The 15,494-nt window shown below is 41.8% G+C and overlaps 2 protein-coding genes across 8 annotated transcripts in view; one reads left to right on the top strand and one right to left on the bottom strand.

The window, feature by feature from the left end:
- The first annotated feature begins 1,012 nt into the window (after positions 1 to 1,012).
- On the top strand, positions 1,013 to 7,875 carry GATD3A (glutamine amidotransferase like class 1 domain containing 3A). Its single transcript, XM_030461355.1, has 7 exons — positions 1,013 to 1,250; positions 3,469 to 3,521; positions 4,233 to 4,346; positions 4,709 to 4,828; positions 5,659 to 5,751; positions 6,076 to 6,232; positions 6,855 to 7,875. The coding sequence occupies exons 1-7, from the start codon at positions 1,137 to 1,139 to the stop codon at positions 6,981 to 6,983; spliced, it is 780 nt and encodes a 259-aa protein (XP_030317215.1). The 5' UTR covers positions 1,013 to 1,136; the 3' UTR covers positions 6,984 to 7,875.
- A 6,299-nt stretch (positions 7,876 to 14,174) lies between these two features.
- The window catches only part of LOC115599054 (V-set domain-containing T-cell activation inhibitor 1-like), a 33,185-nt gene continuing 31,865 nt past the window's right edge, over positions 14,175 to 15,494 (bottom strand). For all 7 annotated transcript variants that reach the window (XM_030459018.1, XM_030459050.1, XM_030459008.1 and 4 more), the window contains one exon: positions 14,175 to 15,302. In XM_030459018.1, the coding sequence (XP_030314878.1) occupies positions 15,199 to 15,302 (104 nt within the window). In that variant the 3' untranslated portion in view covers positions 14,175 to 15,198. The remainder of the gene's footprint in view (positions 15,303 to 15,494) is intronic.

Below are 15,494 nucleotides of genomic sequence, written 5' to 3' on the forward strand. Positions count from 1 at the left end.
GGTCCCTCCCAACCCAGCCAATTCTATGATTCTATGATGAATTTGTATTTGTCTCTTGGGTTTACAGTATTATAAGACACAGAATATGGAGAAAATGTCTTCCAGGACACCACCTTAGAAACGTGGCTTTGGGTTATTCTAAACTTCAGTTCAAAACATTTACTGAAGACAAAAGCTTAACAAAACGTTGTTTTGTGATGTGCTAGAGCCTTGAGAGGAAGCAAGAGGGTTAGTATCTCGTGAGTTCTTGTACATGAGATGAGGATGTATTCTATTTGAGTTTGTCATTTTGCTTGAGCTACAATAATCTTTTAGTTTATTGATGCATGTTCTGATGCATATGAAAGCCAACAAACTTCCATATTTGCAGGAAGAACGACAGAAACTAGATACCAGGTTTTTAAGTCAGGTTTTTAATACCAGGTTTTGGTAGGTCTGAAGCTTGGCTTAATCCTGGTGTTGGCAGAATCTGTGAGTCTGGGCTGGGCTGGGGTTAGGGTCTTGGAAGCAGTGCAGTTTGCCTGCATCCCTTCAGCACAGGCTAGGACAGTCTGCAAATTGGTGGCCTGGCTTAGATCCAATCCTATATAGATGCATATATGTATTTCAACAGGAATGGCTGTTTTATAGTTTTGTTTCCTTAAAGGAGAGGAGAAAATAGAAGCGCTTTTTAGCTGGGAATGAAACTTTACCAATGACGAAACTTGGTGCTCTTTAATGTTTTTTTTTACCCTTGTCTTTTAAGAGCAATACACTTAGTTCACAAAATCCTAGAAGAAAAGAAATAAAGGTTGTTTCTTTTTTGTCAGCTTGCTGCCCTTGTACTGGCGTGCTCCCTGCCACCACGGCTGGATGCACAGGCTCACTCGCAAAGGAATCTCGAAACAAGTCCCGAGGATTTATTCAAATCCGCGGGTTTTTTTATTTTATTTTTTTTACTACAATTACTGCTTAATGGACTGTGGGTTTCAGCGGCGGGCGGGCACTACCCCCTCCCCACCTCCAGTGGGCGCCGCCACCACAGCCGCCAAGGGCGCCGCGGTCTCCCTGTCCGACCCGGCCCACCCCCGGCGGCCTGTCCCGCTTCTCGCACCGCTGCTTCTTCCACCCGCTGCCCGTTCCCACCGCCCGCGGCCATGCTGGCGTCCTACGGGCCGTCCCTCTGCACCGCTTTGCGGCGGGCAGCCCCCGGCGGCCTCGCCTCCTTCCACTGCTCCGCTCGGCGCAGCCGCGGCGCCCGCGTCGCTGTGGTGAGTGAGGAACGGCCGCGGGGCTGTGCTGGGACGAGGAGGAGGAGGCCGAGGGCTGGCGGGGGGAGGAGGAGAAGGAGAAGGAGAAGGAGAAGGGCCTCGCCTCCCAGCTCGGAGGGAAAGGGGGTTTGCACTCTCGGGCTGTACCTTCAGTCCCTCTGCTGGGTTGGCTGCGGCGATGAGGGTGGTGGAGGAGAAGGGGGGGAGGGTTTGGGGTGGTGTCGGGTCGAGTTGAGGGTCCCCGGGTGGCTGGGGCAGGAGGAAAGTCTTGAGAGAAGGTGAAGGTGAGAAGGTAAAGATGTTTAGATTCGTGTAACTTAAGGGAGGCTAGGCTGGGAGCGGAAATTATTGCCTTGTTACCGTCCCGGAGTTGAGTTATAAAAAGCTGAAGTTGAAATAATTTTATAGTGTAATTGTGTAATTTTATAGTGTAATTGTGGGGTGCTGTTGGCAGCGTGCAGGAAAATATTTAAATTGGGTTATGCCCTTCTGCAAGAACGAGGTAGAGAGCACATAATACACCATGATACACCTAATACTTTCTGGTGTATAAACACACCAGAAAGCAAGGAGGCGGAGGAGCTCCAGGGTGCCAAAGGAAAGTTTAGGCTGTAGGTGGGATCTCAAATGGGATACGCGGTGTTGGAGCTCAGGGGACAGTCTGTCAAGCTTGAGCTTTGTGTAGTCTTTACTGCATGAAATAAGAAGGAATTATCTGCATGAGCAGATGTTTGGGGCAAAGTTGGCTCAGGAGTGGGCAGAACGCCGGTTCAAATGCCTTAAAAGGTAGCTTAGCAGGAATGCTGTCATTTTAGCAAACAACAGTTTTTTTTTTAAATAGCAGGAAATAGTGTTGTTGACAGTAGTGACATAGATTTCTCACTGTAATAAAAGACAGGTTTGTTACCAAAACAGGTGCTGGATATAAAAGAAAACAAGGATTTAGTTTCAATGAGTTTCCAAAGAATTTTTAAGGAGTTGTTTACAGAAGATTATTACTTTGGTACAGCTTCTTATATGTTTATCGAGTCGAAATTAAATTAAAGGTAAAATAAAAAAGTTGGAAGTGGCTCTTAAATGCCAGAGCAGCAAAACTGTAGTTTGGATTAACACAGACATTTAGGGGTCTTGTTCATTGGTGAAGTGATGGTAGGATGTGATGCTTGTGAGACTGGATGTTGAGACCCCCTTTGAATCTGGCATTTATAAGATAGTTTCAGCTGTGGGTTTATGTTTAGATGTCTGCGATTAAAAACTTTTGAGCTAAAAGCTTAGACAAAACCAGTAGAGATCAGAGTAGAGTTAGTAAATGGACTCTTTTTAACTGGATTTTTTTTCTTTTAAAACAACCAACAAAAAAAAAACAAAACAAAAAAACAAACCCAAGGGTTCCTATATATACACACACACACTTTCTGGAAGTAGGTAATACTTTGGATTGTTTTGTTCTTATAATCACTTTTTTCCTGGGTTTTGTAAAATGTTTTTTTCCTCTTTGCTTCTCTTTTTTTTCTTTTGTGAAAGTCTCTTTCCACCTTCACAAAGACAGCTGACTGCTTTGTGCTTTTTATTCTCCAGTGTGTATAAACAGAGAGTATTACTACCATGGTAAGAAGGAAAAGTATGGCTTATGTGTCATAATTGGATTAGAAGGGATTTAGCTATTAATCTCCTATATGGATCCTCAGACAACATGCAGCAGCAGGTAAAATAGTTTGCCCAGACTTCCACCTTGAAGTGTAGTTCTGTCCCTCTTCAGTTTAGTGTGCATTTGGATGAGAAAGTATTCTACTTAGAGACACTTCACTTCTGAGAGTCAGATGTGTGACTCACAGAATAACCCATTGTGTGCACAAAAGAACATAACTAGGGATATCACATCAGTTTAATAACTCTGAGGAATAAATACACAGGCCAATAAATAAACATTTATTTGTTGAGACTTAGCTAAGATGAGTAAATATAAATAGGAGATACCAGTTCTGCACTATGTCAAAAAGCAGTACCCAGGGTTAATAGCAAAAGGCTCTTCACTAGGTCAGCATAATGCTAAGTTGTTTTTTGGGGGGTTGGAGAGAGGTTTGTTGTTGTTTGGCTTGTTTGAGTTTTTTGGTCTTGGTTTTGGGTTTTTTTGTTTTTGTTTATAAATCCTATAAGCTTATGAAAAGTCCTATAGCGAGTTCCTTAACACTCCAAATACTCATTTTCTTATCTGCAGGTCCTGTCTGGCTGTGGTGTCTATGATGGCACAGAAATCCATGAGGCCTCAGCGTAAGTTGCTTTATGAAACTGTAGCCTCCAAAAGGTCTCCTCTGCATTTGAGCAGTCTCTTGAATTTGTTTTTGCTCTCTCTGGTCATCAAAATTGCCCTGAAAGATATAGGAGCAAACTTCAGTTTTCTTACAGCCTTATTGAGACCTCAGGCTGCATTCTTGCAGTAGTAGGTGGCTGTCCAAAGATGCAACACAATCTGCAGAAGCAGAAATTCAGAGTCTCAGAATCAGTCTCCAGAGAATTATGTGTAGATTGGCTACTTTTGAGTTTCCATTTTTAGGGCCAAAGCTAACACTAGAATTGTTAATACTCAAGCTGAGTTATTAACTGTTAGTATGCATTGCTAAGGGATGTTTCACCTAGACCTGAGTTAAATGTACCCGTAGGTGTGTTAATCATGGGACCTTTCATAATGCCTGGCAACTTGCAATGGGAAAGAAAGTTTCTGTTGTTCCTGGTCACCTCCATAATAGCACTGAACTAAGAAACTTGCCCCTAGCTTACCTGAGCCTGCCTCCAGACAGACTGTTCTGCTTTGTACTTTGATGTTACATACAGGGATTTTGCTGCTGCATGCTCAGTGTGCTGTGGCAGTATGTGTCTTTTTCCTATTCTTTCAAAATCAGGTGGACTATTTGTAGTAAGAATCAGGGTCATATAAAGCCCCTTTTCTAAGGTTTTCATCACATTTTATCTCTGTTTTTCTAGCATACTGGTACACCTTAGTCGTGGGGGAGCTGAAGTTCAGATGTATGCTCCAGATATTGCTCAGATGCATGTCGTTGACCACAGTAAAGGGCAACCAGCTGAAGCTGAGTCGAGGTAAAATTTGTGTTTAATATGTTTGACTTGAGACATGACTGCTGTGCCTCAGTCTCTTAGGCATTCCTCAAATGTAGCATCCAGTAATTGCAATTGTAGCACTTCACTACCTGTCTTTAGTAGCTTTATGCTAACTGCTGTTTTGTTTGGAGACAAAATAAGTTTTCTGAAGTTGATTATATACATTGTCTTAATGCCTGTGTTTCCTAGTAGTAGTATTTCAGATGCATCCATAGCTTCGATTATTGACTACAGCTGTTCTTGCCTCCTCTCTTCCTCCTCCTCCTCCTTCTTTGCCAAAACTTTATGCTTTTCTGTGTGACAGTGCTTAATTGATGTCATTTTATTTCTGGTTCTTCAAGGAATGTTTTAGTGGAATCTGCAAGGATTGCTCGTGGTAAAATTTCAAGCCTGGCTAAGCTTACTACAGCAGACCATGATGCTGTGATATTCCCTGGCGGATTTGGAGCTGCTAAAAATTTGTGAGTGCCAAATAAGCGTTAGATTCCTCAAGTAAATATTTGCGTTCAACTATTCATAATCAATTGTGATTCACACAATACAATAAGGAGTCAATAAATGGCTGTATTTGCTACATAAGTAACCACAACTTAATATGGGAAACACATTTCAAAGGGCTGCAGTTGAGTTGTGTGGTTCATGGTCATTTTCAGTCAAAATGCTTATTCGCATTGTCACGTTTTGAATTTTCTGAACAATATTGGTGAGAATTCTGGAGTTTAGATAATGCACAATAAGTTCCTTTTCCCCCACTCTTGTGGTGATTCTTTTTTGTGCCTGACTGAGAGAAGTGAAGATTAAACTTAATTAGCTTTGGGTGTTCATAATATTATTTTGTGGTTTCTTTCTCTATGCCTACCAGAAAGTCCCTTCTTGCATTAATAACCATAGAACAGAAGCTGGCTTTGAAAAACAAACAAGAAAAAGTGTTAGTCTTGTGTAATACTGATTATCTTCTTACTGACCTGCCATTTTGTTGGCTTTTAGAAACCTCAGTGTTACTTCCCTTTTTGTACATATTTTTCTTCTTTGGAAATGTTATTGTTCCACTTCTTAGTAATCCTAGAAAGCTGATTTTATTATCCATATTTCTAGATATTTATATTAAGGAATGACATTTCTGGCATAAAAACTTTGACATCTTCGGCTAAAGCATTGATGGTCCAACTACAAATGTTTTCAGACACCTCTTAGAAACTTAAATTTGTTATATGACCCAGTCTCAGTGCAGGTGGGCATCTCTATTAGTTGGCTTATACTGAGGTATATATGAAGTTTCTTGTTGTGGCAGATCTACCTTTGCTGTTGATGGGAAAGATTGCAAGGTGAACAGAGAAGTTGAGCGTGTCTTGAAAGACTTCCACAAAGCAGGCAAACCTATTGGGTATGTATGTTAGTTGCAGGGGTATTTGTTTGATATTGTAAGCGTGGAGATGAAGTATGTTTTGTGAGAATGTGCAGCTCTTACTGTTGGAATTAGAAAAAGCATCTTCTGCTTTGTATCAGTTGTAGTTTTGGTTGTGGTTTTTTTTGAATGTGTTTCTCGAGGTGCATGTGTGTGTAGGTGTTTGTCAGAGAAGAGGCTAAGAAAATGCTGAGTGGAAGTTGCCTTTTTGTTATCTGTCAGCTTGGTAAGACCATGTCCACTTGAATCTTTTCAGTTGTGATCAAATGCCGCCGTAGAATCAATCTTATGATTTTGTTGCAGTCTCTGTTGCATTTCACCAGTGTTGGCAGCAAAGGTTCTCTCTGGTGCTGAAGTAACTGTGGGCCATGAAGAAGAGGAAGGTGGCAAGTGGCCTTACGCTGGGACTGCGGGAGCCATTAAAGAACTGGGAGGGAAGCACTGTGTGAAAGAAGTAACTATATCCTTTCCTGTTTGTGTTCATGTTGAGAGACAGTTTAGTGATGTGTCATCATGAATACAGTAATGAATACATGCAGGAACTGCACTTTTCCATTTACAGCTCAGTGGAATACAGCAGATAGCACATAATTAGAAAATGATGTCTTCTGTACACAGCTGTGTAGTCAGAAGTCGTTCTCTGTCATTGCCATAGAACTCCCTTAGACACGTGGTAGTGCAGTAAATGCTGAGTGAATTTGCACATAAAACTGGCATGAGTTCCTGTTGCTCAGTTCTCTCTCTGAGATTTTTTTTCCTTTTCCTGATGGCTGTGATCAAACTGAACCCAGAAACATTCCATTGCTCTCAGTAAGTTTCATGCATTTTCTTCTTTTTTTCTGAGTGTCTGCATTCCCACAGCTGGTTCTTGCAGTGTTTGTATTTCTGGCAAAAGTAGCTTCTAATATGTTGGATTACAGGTTGCAGCTGTCTTTACAGCTGGACAGTGTACTACATTTGCAGGTGCTTTTTGATAGGATAGTAGAGTTGTGAGGTTTTGCAGGTTTTGTCATTGATGGTTTATTTGGCAGATGGCATCTGCAAGTGAGACATAGGCTGTGTTTTCCTTAACTCCCTTTTACGAAGCTCATGTGGATACAAAGAACAAGGTCGTGACTACTCCAGCATTTATGTGTGAAACAGAATTACATAAAATTTTTGATGGCATTGGAGCCATGGTGAAGAATGTGCTAAAATTAACTGGCAAATAAAAAAAATCAGTAATGTTTAAATTTAGGGTTTAGCATCAAGTACAATATGGACCAATGGAAACATTTTCACCTGCTTGACCTGTTCACAATGAATGCTGATGTGAAGATGATTGATTCCCAGCTGCTGGATTTTTCATGCCCTTTCTGAGAGAGAGAGAGGGGTCTGCAGAAGGGCTTACAGTGTGCAAGCAGCCTGGCCTGAGTCACAGCATTTTCTTGAGCTTTTTCAGCTGGAGGGAGTTATGTGGACGTATTCTGAAACAAGTCCTGTTGATGAAACCATGTCAAATCATTTTGGGACTGGGGGGCAAAAAGAGACTGAAGGCCCTCTCAGAAACTGAGGGCAGATGTGTTGTAGGGATATGGCAGATGCAGTGGTAGGGTATCTAGGGGATGAACAATGGGAGCAGAGAGGGGTTAGTGGTGTGATTCAAGGTGTATGTGCTCAGGCCTGTGTCTCTAAGCTAAAAGCCAGGATCAACTGTCAACGGAATAGATGTCTTCCACATTTTAACTTTAGCTTCTTATTAATTAAATATTAACACTCTGTTTTTCCATTTCAAAGGCTCCTGTTTTTCAGAGGAGACATTCTGATTATCAATCAGCAGCAGGGTACATCTTAACTGTCACAACACTAGCACTTTGAAAAATTGATCCATTGGCCCATTATAGCTAAACTGGACTTGAAGGAGAAAATATCTGCTGATGTGACGCACAATTTTAAAGGATAATGTCCACGTTAAAGTAGTTGCATGACTAGCAATGGATGGAAAAAACCAGTCTCATTATCCTTACTTTCCCTGTTTTAGGGTAATAAAGCTTTCTCCAAAGAAATATTATTGAATGTCTGAAATAATGATGTATAAATAAACTAATTTCTGCCTTTATCTCATCCTTGTCCTTTTTTTTTTTTTTTTTGATAGCTGACACTGATAAATTGGTACTGATACTAGGTTGGCACTGATACCTGCTTGGTATGTTCTAGTAGTTTTTCTGCATTTTAGTTATTCTCACATCTGTGACATTTTTTCCATATAGAATCCAACAGAGCCTCCTTCACCCCATGCCAAGTAATCTGTCACCTTTCTATTCAGCAAGAAGTGGTATTTCTCAAATTAAAGCAAAAAACCAAAATGACACCTCTTGTCTTGTATTAAATTGCCTTTTATGTGACAGACATGCTGAAGGGATGTCATTTTTAAGGGAAACTGTCTTTCACAAATGAAATTTGCAGGCCTTAGACTGACTTGGAGTACAGTAACTTCTGTTACTGTGGCTGAAGACCTGCTAGGGATGTGAAATATTTTTTTTTTAATCCAGGGGAGCAAAGAGGAAGAATGAAACTGGAATATGAGTAGTGGCCATGCTCATCTTGCTTACTTAGTGTTCATGGAATAAATGTTTTTGCTTTGGGAGCCCTCTTAACGTGGTTTATTTTGTACCATTAAAAAAAAAATAACAATAGGATTGAGAAGATTGGAACGATACTTTAAAAATGGCACTGTTTGCTTGGAGGATTTCATAGTGATCTCTTGTGCAGATTACAAACTTCAACATGGGTACAAAGAAATTACACAGGCACCAAGTCACTGTGGTAGCAGGCATGGTTCATAAAGTAGGCTTTGGACATCCTCTGAAACTTCTTTGCCTGTGCATAAAACTCCTTAAGAAATTACTAGTATCAAGTTGGTAAGAAATAGAATTTAAAATACTGTCACTCTGTAATTTAGTGCCAATAGAGCCTTTTTTGTGTAAGCTTTGCTTATGTGTAAGTGAATGATTCTGATACGTTTTTTATACATAGAGAAGCTTAGCAAAGCATAGGAGGTCATTGTCCCCATAAAATGTAATGACGTTTTTAAAGCGTCTTTCCTATATCTGCAGGAATTTAAAAAGAAGTTTGTTAATGTAAGAAAGTATCACCAGAGATGGTGTTGAAATCTGAAGAACAGGGGGGGGGGGGACACACCTATTGCCTGTATTAATGGTAACTTCCTCTGCTATAAAAATGATATAAATTGAGCTTAAGTCTTCCCATCAGAGACTGGGAATTAAATCTTTTCCATTAGCTCCCCTCAGCATGGCAAATTGTGTGTATGTATTTAGGGCTTCTTGTATCTGCAGTTCCTAGTAAGCACAGATGTGGGAGCTTAAAGCTTTCTTAGATTCTGACCCAAATTCAGGTGTCCTGTGAAAAAGGTGACTTTTTTCAAAAGAAATTGCTATTATCATGCAGTGACCTGCCATTGCAAGTTAGCTGGTAGATCACCCAGGTACTGCCACTTTCTTCCATCCTCTGATGTTCCAGTCCCTGAAGGGGGTCTACAGGAAAGCTGAGGAGGAACTTTTTATATTGCTAGGACAAGTTGGACTGGCTTTGAACTGGAAGAGGGTAGGTTTAGGGTAGACATTGGGAGTAAATTCTTACCTGTGGGGGTGAGACACTGGCACAGGCTGCCCAGGGTAATTGTGGCTGCCCCTCCCTGGAGGTGTTCAGGCCCAGGTTGGATGGGGCTTTGAGCAACCTGGGCTAGTGGTAGGTGTACTCTGGCCATGCAGGGGGGTTGAAACTAGATGGTCTTTAAGGTCTCTTCCAACCCAAACCATTCTATGATTCTATGCGTTTTGAATCCAGATACCCCAATAATGATGACAATAATGATCATGAACTGTGTACCTTTCTGAGTAGTGATTATGTAGATCCCTGACCTGGTAGCTTCCCGATAGGATTATCACAGTTGTACGTGATAAATCAAGTATGCACATGGCAAAAACTCACCAAATTTGACATGGCAGTAGTTGAGTAACAGCAATAGTCTAAAATTATGTTATCTACCTATTGGAAGGTTAGGGCTGTGGGCTGTAATGAGAATCACTGAGAGGCCATCTCTTGAAATGTTTTTCAAGATAGCTCCAACAAGCGAGCTGCCCATACAGTGATGTCAGTGCTAGAAGCTTGGGTGTTGTTCAAAGACAAAATTTTCTTTCCAGAAATAATCACATTTTAGAACACCTTTTTACCCTTTTGTTTTGTTTTGTTTTGTTTTGTTTCGTTTTCCCCACCATTCAGGGATACTGTCTTTTAAGGCAGAAAGAATCACGCACCAGAATCGCCTTTCATATTGCAATTCTATTTTCCCAGCAATGTGCTGTTTTTGCTGCACACACCTAAAAATACTTCTTAATTCACAGAGGCTCTTTTAATTTTGGTGGAGGATGTGAGGTTGTCACCTTGGCTTTCAGCCAGCGTAAAATCGGAGGGAAATTCCACGTGTGCTTAGAGGTTAATACAGGCATGTGTTGCCGAACTGGGGTTTTTCCCTTTTCTCCCGTAGGGCTGTTTGGGAACTCCTGAGGTGTTTGCCAGCCAAGTGGATGGTAGTTTTTAGCTATTTCGGTCAACTGAACCAGAAGTGAAATGCCGTGTGTTCTCCAAGCCGCCAGAGGGAGGCATGGCATAGCCAGGCATGCCATAGCCAGGCTCACGGCTCCTGCCGCTTCTCCTCTTCAGAAAGCCCCAAGAACTCAGTCCCGCAGACGGAGCTGAGGGAAAGCCCGCTCCTCCTCCTGTCGGTCCAGTGCTGCCACAGGGGGGCTTGCGGGGTGTTGGGAGAACGCCTCTCCCCTGGGTTTCTGCCCACCCCTTTTTGCCCTCATTGATGCTCACACACATTAAAGAAAAAAACAACCCAAACATTTACAAACTGTTTCTCCAGTTGCAGATTTCACCGGGGTGAATTTTTTCCCCCCTTCTTCCAAAAGCAGAAAGGAGAGAGGGGTTCGAAACGCGCTTTTTGTGTCTCGATCTTCAGGCAGTACCGGTCCGGGCGCAGCTCCATGTTCCCCGAGACCCACAGCCCGACCCAGCCTCCTATTGGGGGTGTCGGTGTGACGTCATGGGGACGTTCGGGAGCGTGGAGGGCATGGGAAGTATGACGTAGCTATATCGGGAATCCAGCCCCCTCGCAGGCACAGGATGGTTTGGGTTGGAAGGGACCTTAAAGATCACCCAGTTCCACCCCCCTGCATGGGCAGGGACACCTCCCACCAGACCAGGTTGCTCACAGCCCCATCCAACCTGGCCTTGAACACTGCCAGGGAGGGGGCAGCCACAGCTCCCTGGGCAACCCCTGCCAGTGTCTCACCACACTCGCACTGAGGAATTTATTCCTGATGTCTAACCTGAATCTCACAGCTGGGAATGGCATAGATGCCACTTGGAGCCCTATAGCAAATTGGGCAGGTTTGCTCTCCTATTCCCAGCTGCTTTGGTGTGTGTTTGCACAAGTGTCACATGGCTGTTCCTACATGATTCACCAGTGCATGTATTTAGTTATTAAAAAGTGCGGAGATTGAGCTTACTTTTGGGCTGCTGGGGAGGGCGGGGGAGGCAGTGTCACCACTGCCCCTACATGTGCCCACCCCTTGCATTGATGTCCTCCTTTCCCAGCTCCTTGCCAACTAAGTGAGATGGAGTAATGCTTCACCACATCCTGCCAGTGCTTCTCGGGTGCAAGTGTCACCCCTTTCGCTGGCAATGACTTTTTGCCCCCTGACCTACTAAGACTCATTTCTTTAATGCAGTAACTTCTTGTTTATCCTCCTGAAAGTATAATATTGAATGTGCTGGCATTAATCTGTAAAGCCTTCCTGTGATACAATTATCACATTAAAATGAGGAAAAGTGTAGTATAAAGTCATAAAAGTACAAAGCAGGTTTTTTCTGTTGTTGCTGTTGGGTATTTTGGGTTTGTTTTTTGCTTTAGTTTGGTTTTGTGTTTGTTTTTATTTAATTTCATTTTTTTATTTATTATTTTAAAGTAATAATGATATTGTAGTCAATGTGACCTAAAAGAAATTTTGTAGGGAGAGACAGGGCAGAAAATATTCCTGGAAGGAAATACACTGATTCTTGAAGAAGTGTTTGCAAGCTAAGTACGTATGTATCTAGTATGTATCTTCTATGTATGTGTACATTTTTTTTTTTCCAGCATGGGAGCTTCAATGACCATCCACAAAAAATTGAGAGCTGTCTGCATTTCAGGGCCTGAGTTCTTTGTTTGAGCTGGTTTTCTTCCTCTTTCCCAGATCTTGAAGTGGCTCAGGGGAAGCTTACTTGTTGTCTGGGTCAGCCTTAGCCCTCAGAAGAATTAGGGAAGTGATACTTGAGTATCTTTTCCAAGGTGATTTCAGTGGTAGTCAGACTCTCTACATAAAGAAACAGAGGGGGGAGGAGAAGGGACTAAACTCGGACAGCTCCAGAAGTTGCAACGGGGATTGCATTACCCATATCAACATGATTTGGTGCTGCATATTTAAAAATAATCACCTTCCCTGCTTATTTTCAGTGTCCTTTATTCAGCTGCATGATGTGTGAATGACACTCCTAAGGCTTGGCTGAAATAACAGTGAAAATTCTGCATGAAATCTATTACATTCGTGTGTTTCTGACGGTCTCTGTTAGACATATCTCTCATATCACATGGAAATGAAAGCTCAGTGGAAAGCATTAACCAGTTAAACTGACCTCACTGTAAAATAAGATAACTATAGGATGAGCAAACTAACTTCTTTTTGTCTCTTAGCAGTGCCACTGTAAAACATGAAAAAATTAACTTACTTTTAGAGTCATTCTTTTGCAATCATGATATACAAGGATCTCTTAGGAATTTCATTAATGCAGCAGAAAATCAGCTTATGTTCTTGTCATATTACACATGTAGGTGTGAGACACTGAGGTGCAGCAAGTGAGAGACACGAAGACTCCTCCTTCTGAAGTGTGTGACTTGTTACTGTGCTCCTTAGTTTTCTCTGTACTTCTCAACAAAACTCTGGAAAACACAAGAAGTATGTGCTGCTTGTGTTCTGCACACCGAGTGAAGTTTAAGATATACGCTTGCTGTGTCATCACCCGGGCAAGGAAGGACAAATAAAGGTCTGCTAACAATTCAAACCTTCCCTTGCAGTCTGCCAGGAAAACAGAGTGGTGGTCATATATTAGTGCTGGGAATGGCATTAAATACAGCTCATTAAATACAACGAACAGGGACATTTAAACATCCCAAGTGCCACTGCAAATCTGAGTAATAAAAAATTAGGGTTGTAAGCAACATTTAGAGGTCATCCAATCTTCTTCCCTTCACCATTCTTCCTACCTTCAGCTGCTCACATGCTTACTCTGATCCATGCCCGCTTGCAGAGGCAGGGAAAGTCACTTCTGAGGGTGAAAGAGGCAAACAACTGAGGGAACTGGGCATTCCTTGTGGGCACCAGCCAGCCCAGTGCCCACTCTCAGATGTACAACTGGGCTGTCCCTTCTCGCAGCAGTGAGGCTCTGTCTAGCCTCATGAAGGTATGTAATTATTTGCTTGCCTGAGGAATTTTTGCATCTGTGTGGCCACACAGCTCTCATTTGTGAGTAGAAGTGTTCATGTTGTTGATGTGCCTCAACACGTTTTGAAAAGTGGAGGGCTGCTTAAGTGTCTGTTAGATTTTTAGAAGTTACACAGTCCTTGAGATGAGGGCAAGCAGTTGAGACTTTTGAGACTGACAGACCTGTCCAAATTCCACCTTGTGGACTTTCTGATTGCACAGAGAGCCTAGCTACCTGTAAGAACAACCAGAAGACAAATAATGAACTCATAGAGATGGAGCAATTGCTCTCATTAGTGGGTTTTTAAATAGTTTTTATTTTTAGTCCATTTTCATTTTGAAAAATACACAGAATCTTTGACAGATGGATGGAGGGCAGGACACAGAAAGACAACTACAGTATGTACAATTCTTATATATAAATCTTTCTGTGAAGTGGCACCCCAGCCATTTTGCTGAGCTGTTCTCTACCCAAGGAAGCCTGAGCACCAACTGGGCTTCACAGTAGCAGCAGAAGCAGCACAGGCTGTGCATGGGATTTTGTCTCTTTCCCCCATCATATTTCTTTTGTTAAAAAAAAGTGAAAGGTAACTATCTCCTTCACCTAAATGGATACCATTTTAAGCTCTATTTTATTCCATTCCCTTCTTTGCAAAAAAATCCTGTCTTTCCTTTGGAAAGAGGGTGGAACGGTTCCAAATCAAAATAACTTCTTGGTGGTCCTTAGGAGTCTTTTCCCTTTGCTGGAGGGCTCAGCCAGAAGGAGTGAACTTCAGTCACTGCTGGACACCAGCCCAAGGAGACAACTCTTGTCAAGGCGCTTGTCAAGGGTGGTTGAAGCTTTGAAACAAAACTTCTGCACTTTTGTGATATTGTTGGTATACAAGATCCTTTCAATCTTAGGTTTACACAGGACACCTATGTGACTTGGATGGAACATTTCCAGAACTAAACCCATCTAGTTTGCATAAGTATCAGTTACAATTATTCTGACAAGGTTTTAGTTATTTTTACATCCAAACGTACCATGTTTTAAAGACATGATTATCACAGTAATAAATTCTTATTGTACAGTTCCAGTTTAAGAATCTGGTTTTTGTGCAATGATTGCATTTGCCTTGCTGTGTTTCATGACAAAAAGAGAAACTACTGAATTCAGTCTTCTAAAGCTTTTGGCTTATTTAGATGTGGATTTTGTAACAAATACATCACTTCCTTCCTCTGTTGATGTTTTATGAACTTCCATCATCTTTCTCAGTCAGCTTCATCCTTCCACTAATAATACATTTCTTGTTACTGATAGCCCAGCCATGGCACTTAGGGGTCAAAATAGAAACTGAAGTTCCACATGCTCACGTTTCACAAGATTTCCATCCTTACATTTCACAAAATGCAACTACCTTCCCTCTTCCAGTTTTTATTTGACACAGAGGCTAATTACCCCTTCTCCTTTCAGTTCTTTTGAAGGGTTGCAGGTGAGGTCTTAGCCAAAAGATCTCACTAGGGACAATTATAATGTGACCTTGTAGATTTGTGTGACTTTTATCCTGTCATTAAAGCAAAACCACAAAATCCAAAATAAAATGCTCATATCAACAGCACTAAAATGAGGCTCCAAGAAACAAATGAAAGAGCAAACTTGCCACCTCCAAGTTTTGCTGCCTTTGGTATTGTGGAAGACCAAAATGTGAGACATAAATACCTAATACTAGGTCTGTTTTCTGCTCTTGGTGTTTCTTTCACATGGCTCTCAACAGTTGTCACCTTAACAGTATGATACTGGTCTGCCCAGCAAGGTCTTCTGGTGAGGACAACTTCCCAAAGAAAAAGCTGGGGTCTCCAGTTACCAGTGCCAAATCCCCAGTGACAGCAGGAGGTGGAAAGAGATGGGAAGCACAGCCAGGCATGGTGCATCAGTAGGGCTCCTGGAGGAAATCTGACTTTGTCCTAAAAAAGTAAAAAATAGGAAGTTTACATGTAACTGGTGGCTTGGCAAGAAGATTATTTGAAGTATGTGTAATACATTTTACATGAATGTATTGATGGAAAATCATGTGAATTTTGGCTCACATGCACAGTTTTTCTTCTATGTGTGTGTGTGTGTGTGTGTGTGCCACCCATAAAATCCATTCTCCAGGT

Source organism: Calypte anna, chromosome 1 (genome assembly GCF_003957555.1).
Source record: "Calypte anna isolate BGI_N300 chromosome 1, bCalAnn1_v1.p, whole genome shotgun sequence".
NCBI lineage: Eukaryota > Metazoa > Chordata > Aves > Apodiformes > Trochilidae > Calypte > Calypte anna.

Excerpts from the sequence above, each read along its gene's own strand:
- GATD3A (XM_030461355.1), top strand. The coding sequence starts at position 1,137 with ATGCTGGCGTCCTACGGGCCGTCCCTCTGCACCGCTTTGCGGCGGGCA. Across the intron at positions 4,347-4,708 it reads CCAGCTGAAGCTGAGTCGAG|GAATGTTTTAGTGGAATCTG; the intron begins GTAAAATTTGTG and ends TGGTTCTTCAAG. Across the intron at positions 4,829-5,658 it reads TTTGGAGCTGCTAAAAATTT|ATCTACCTTTGCTGTTGATG; the intron begins GTGAGTGCCAAA and ends TTGTTGTGGCAG.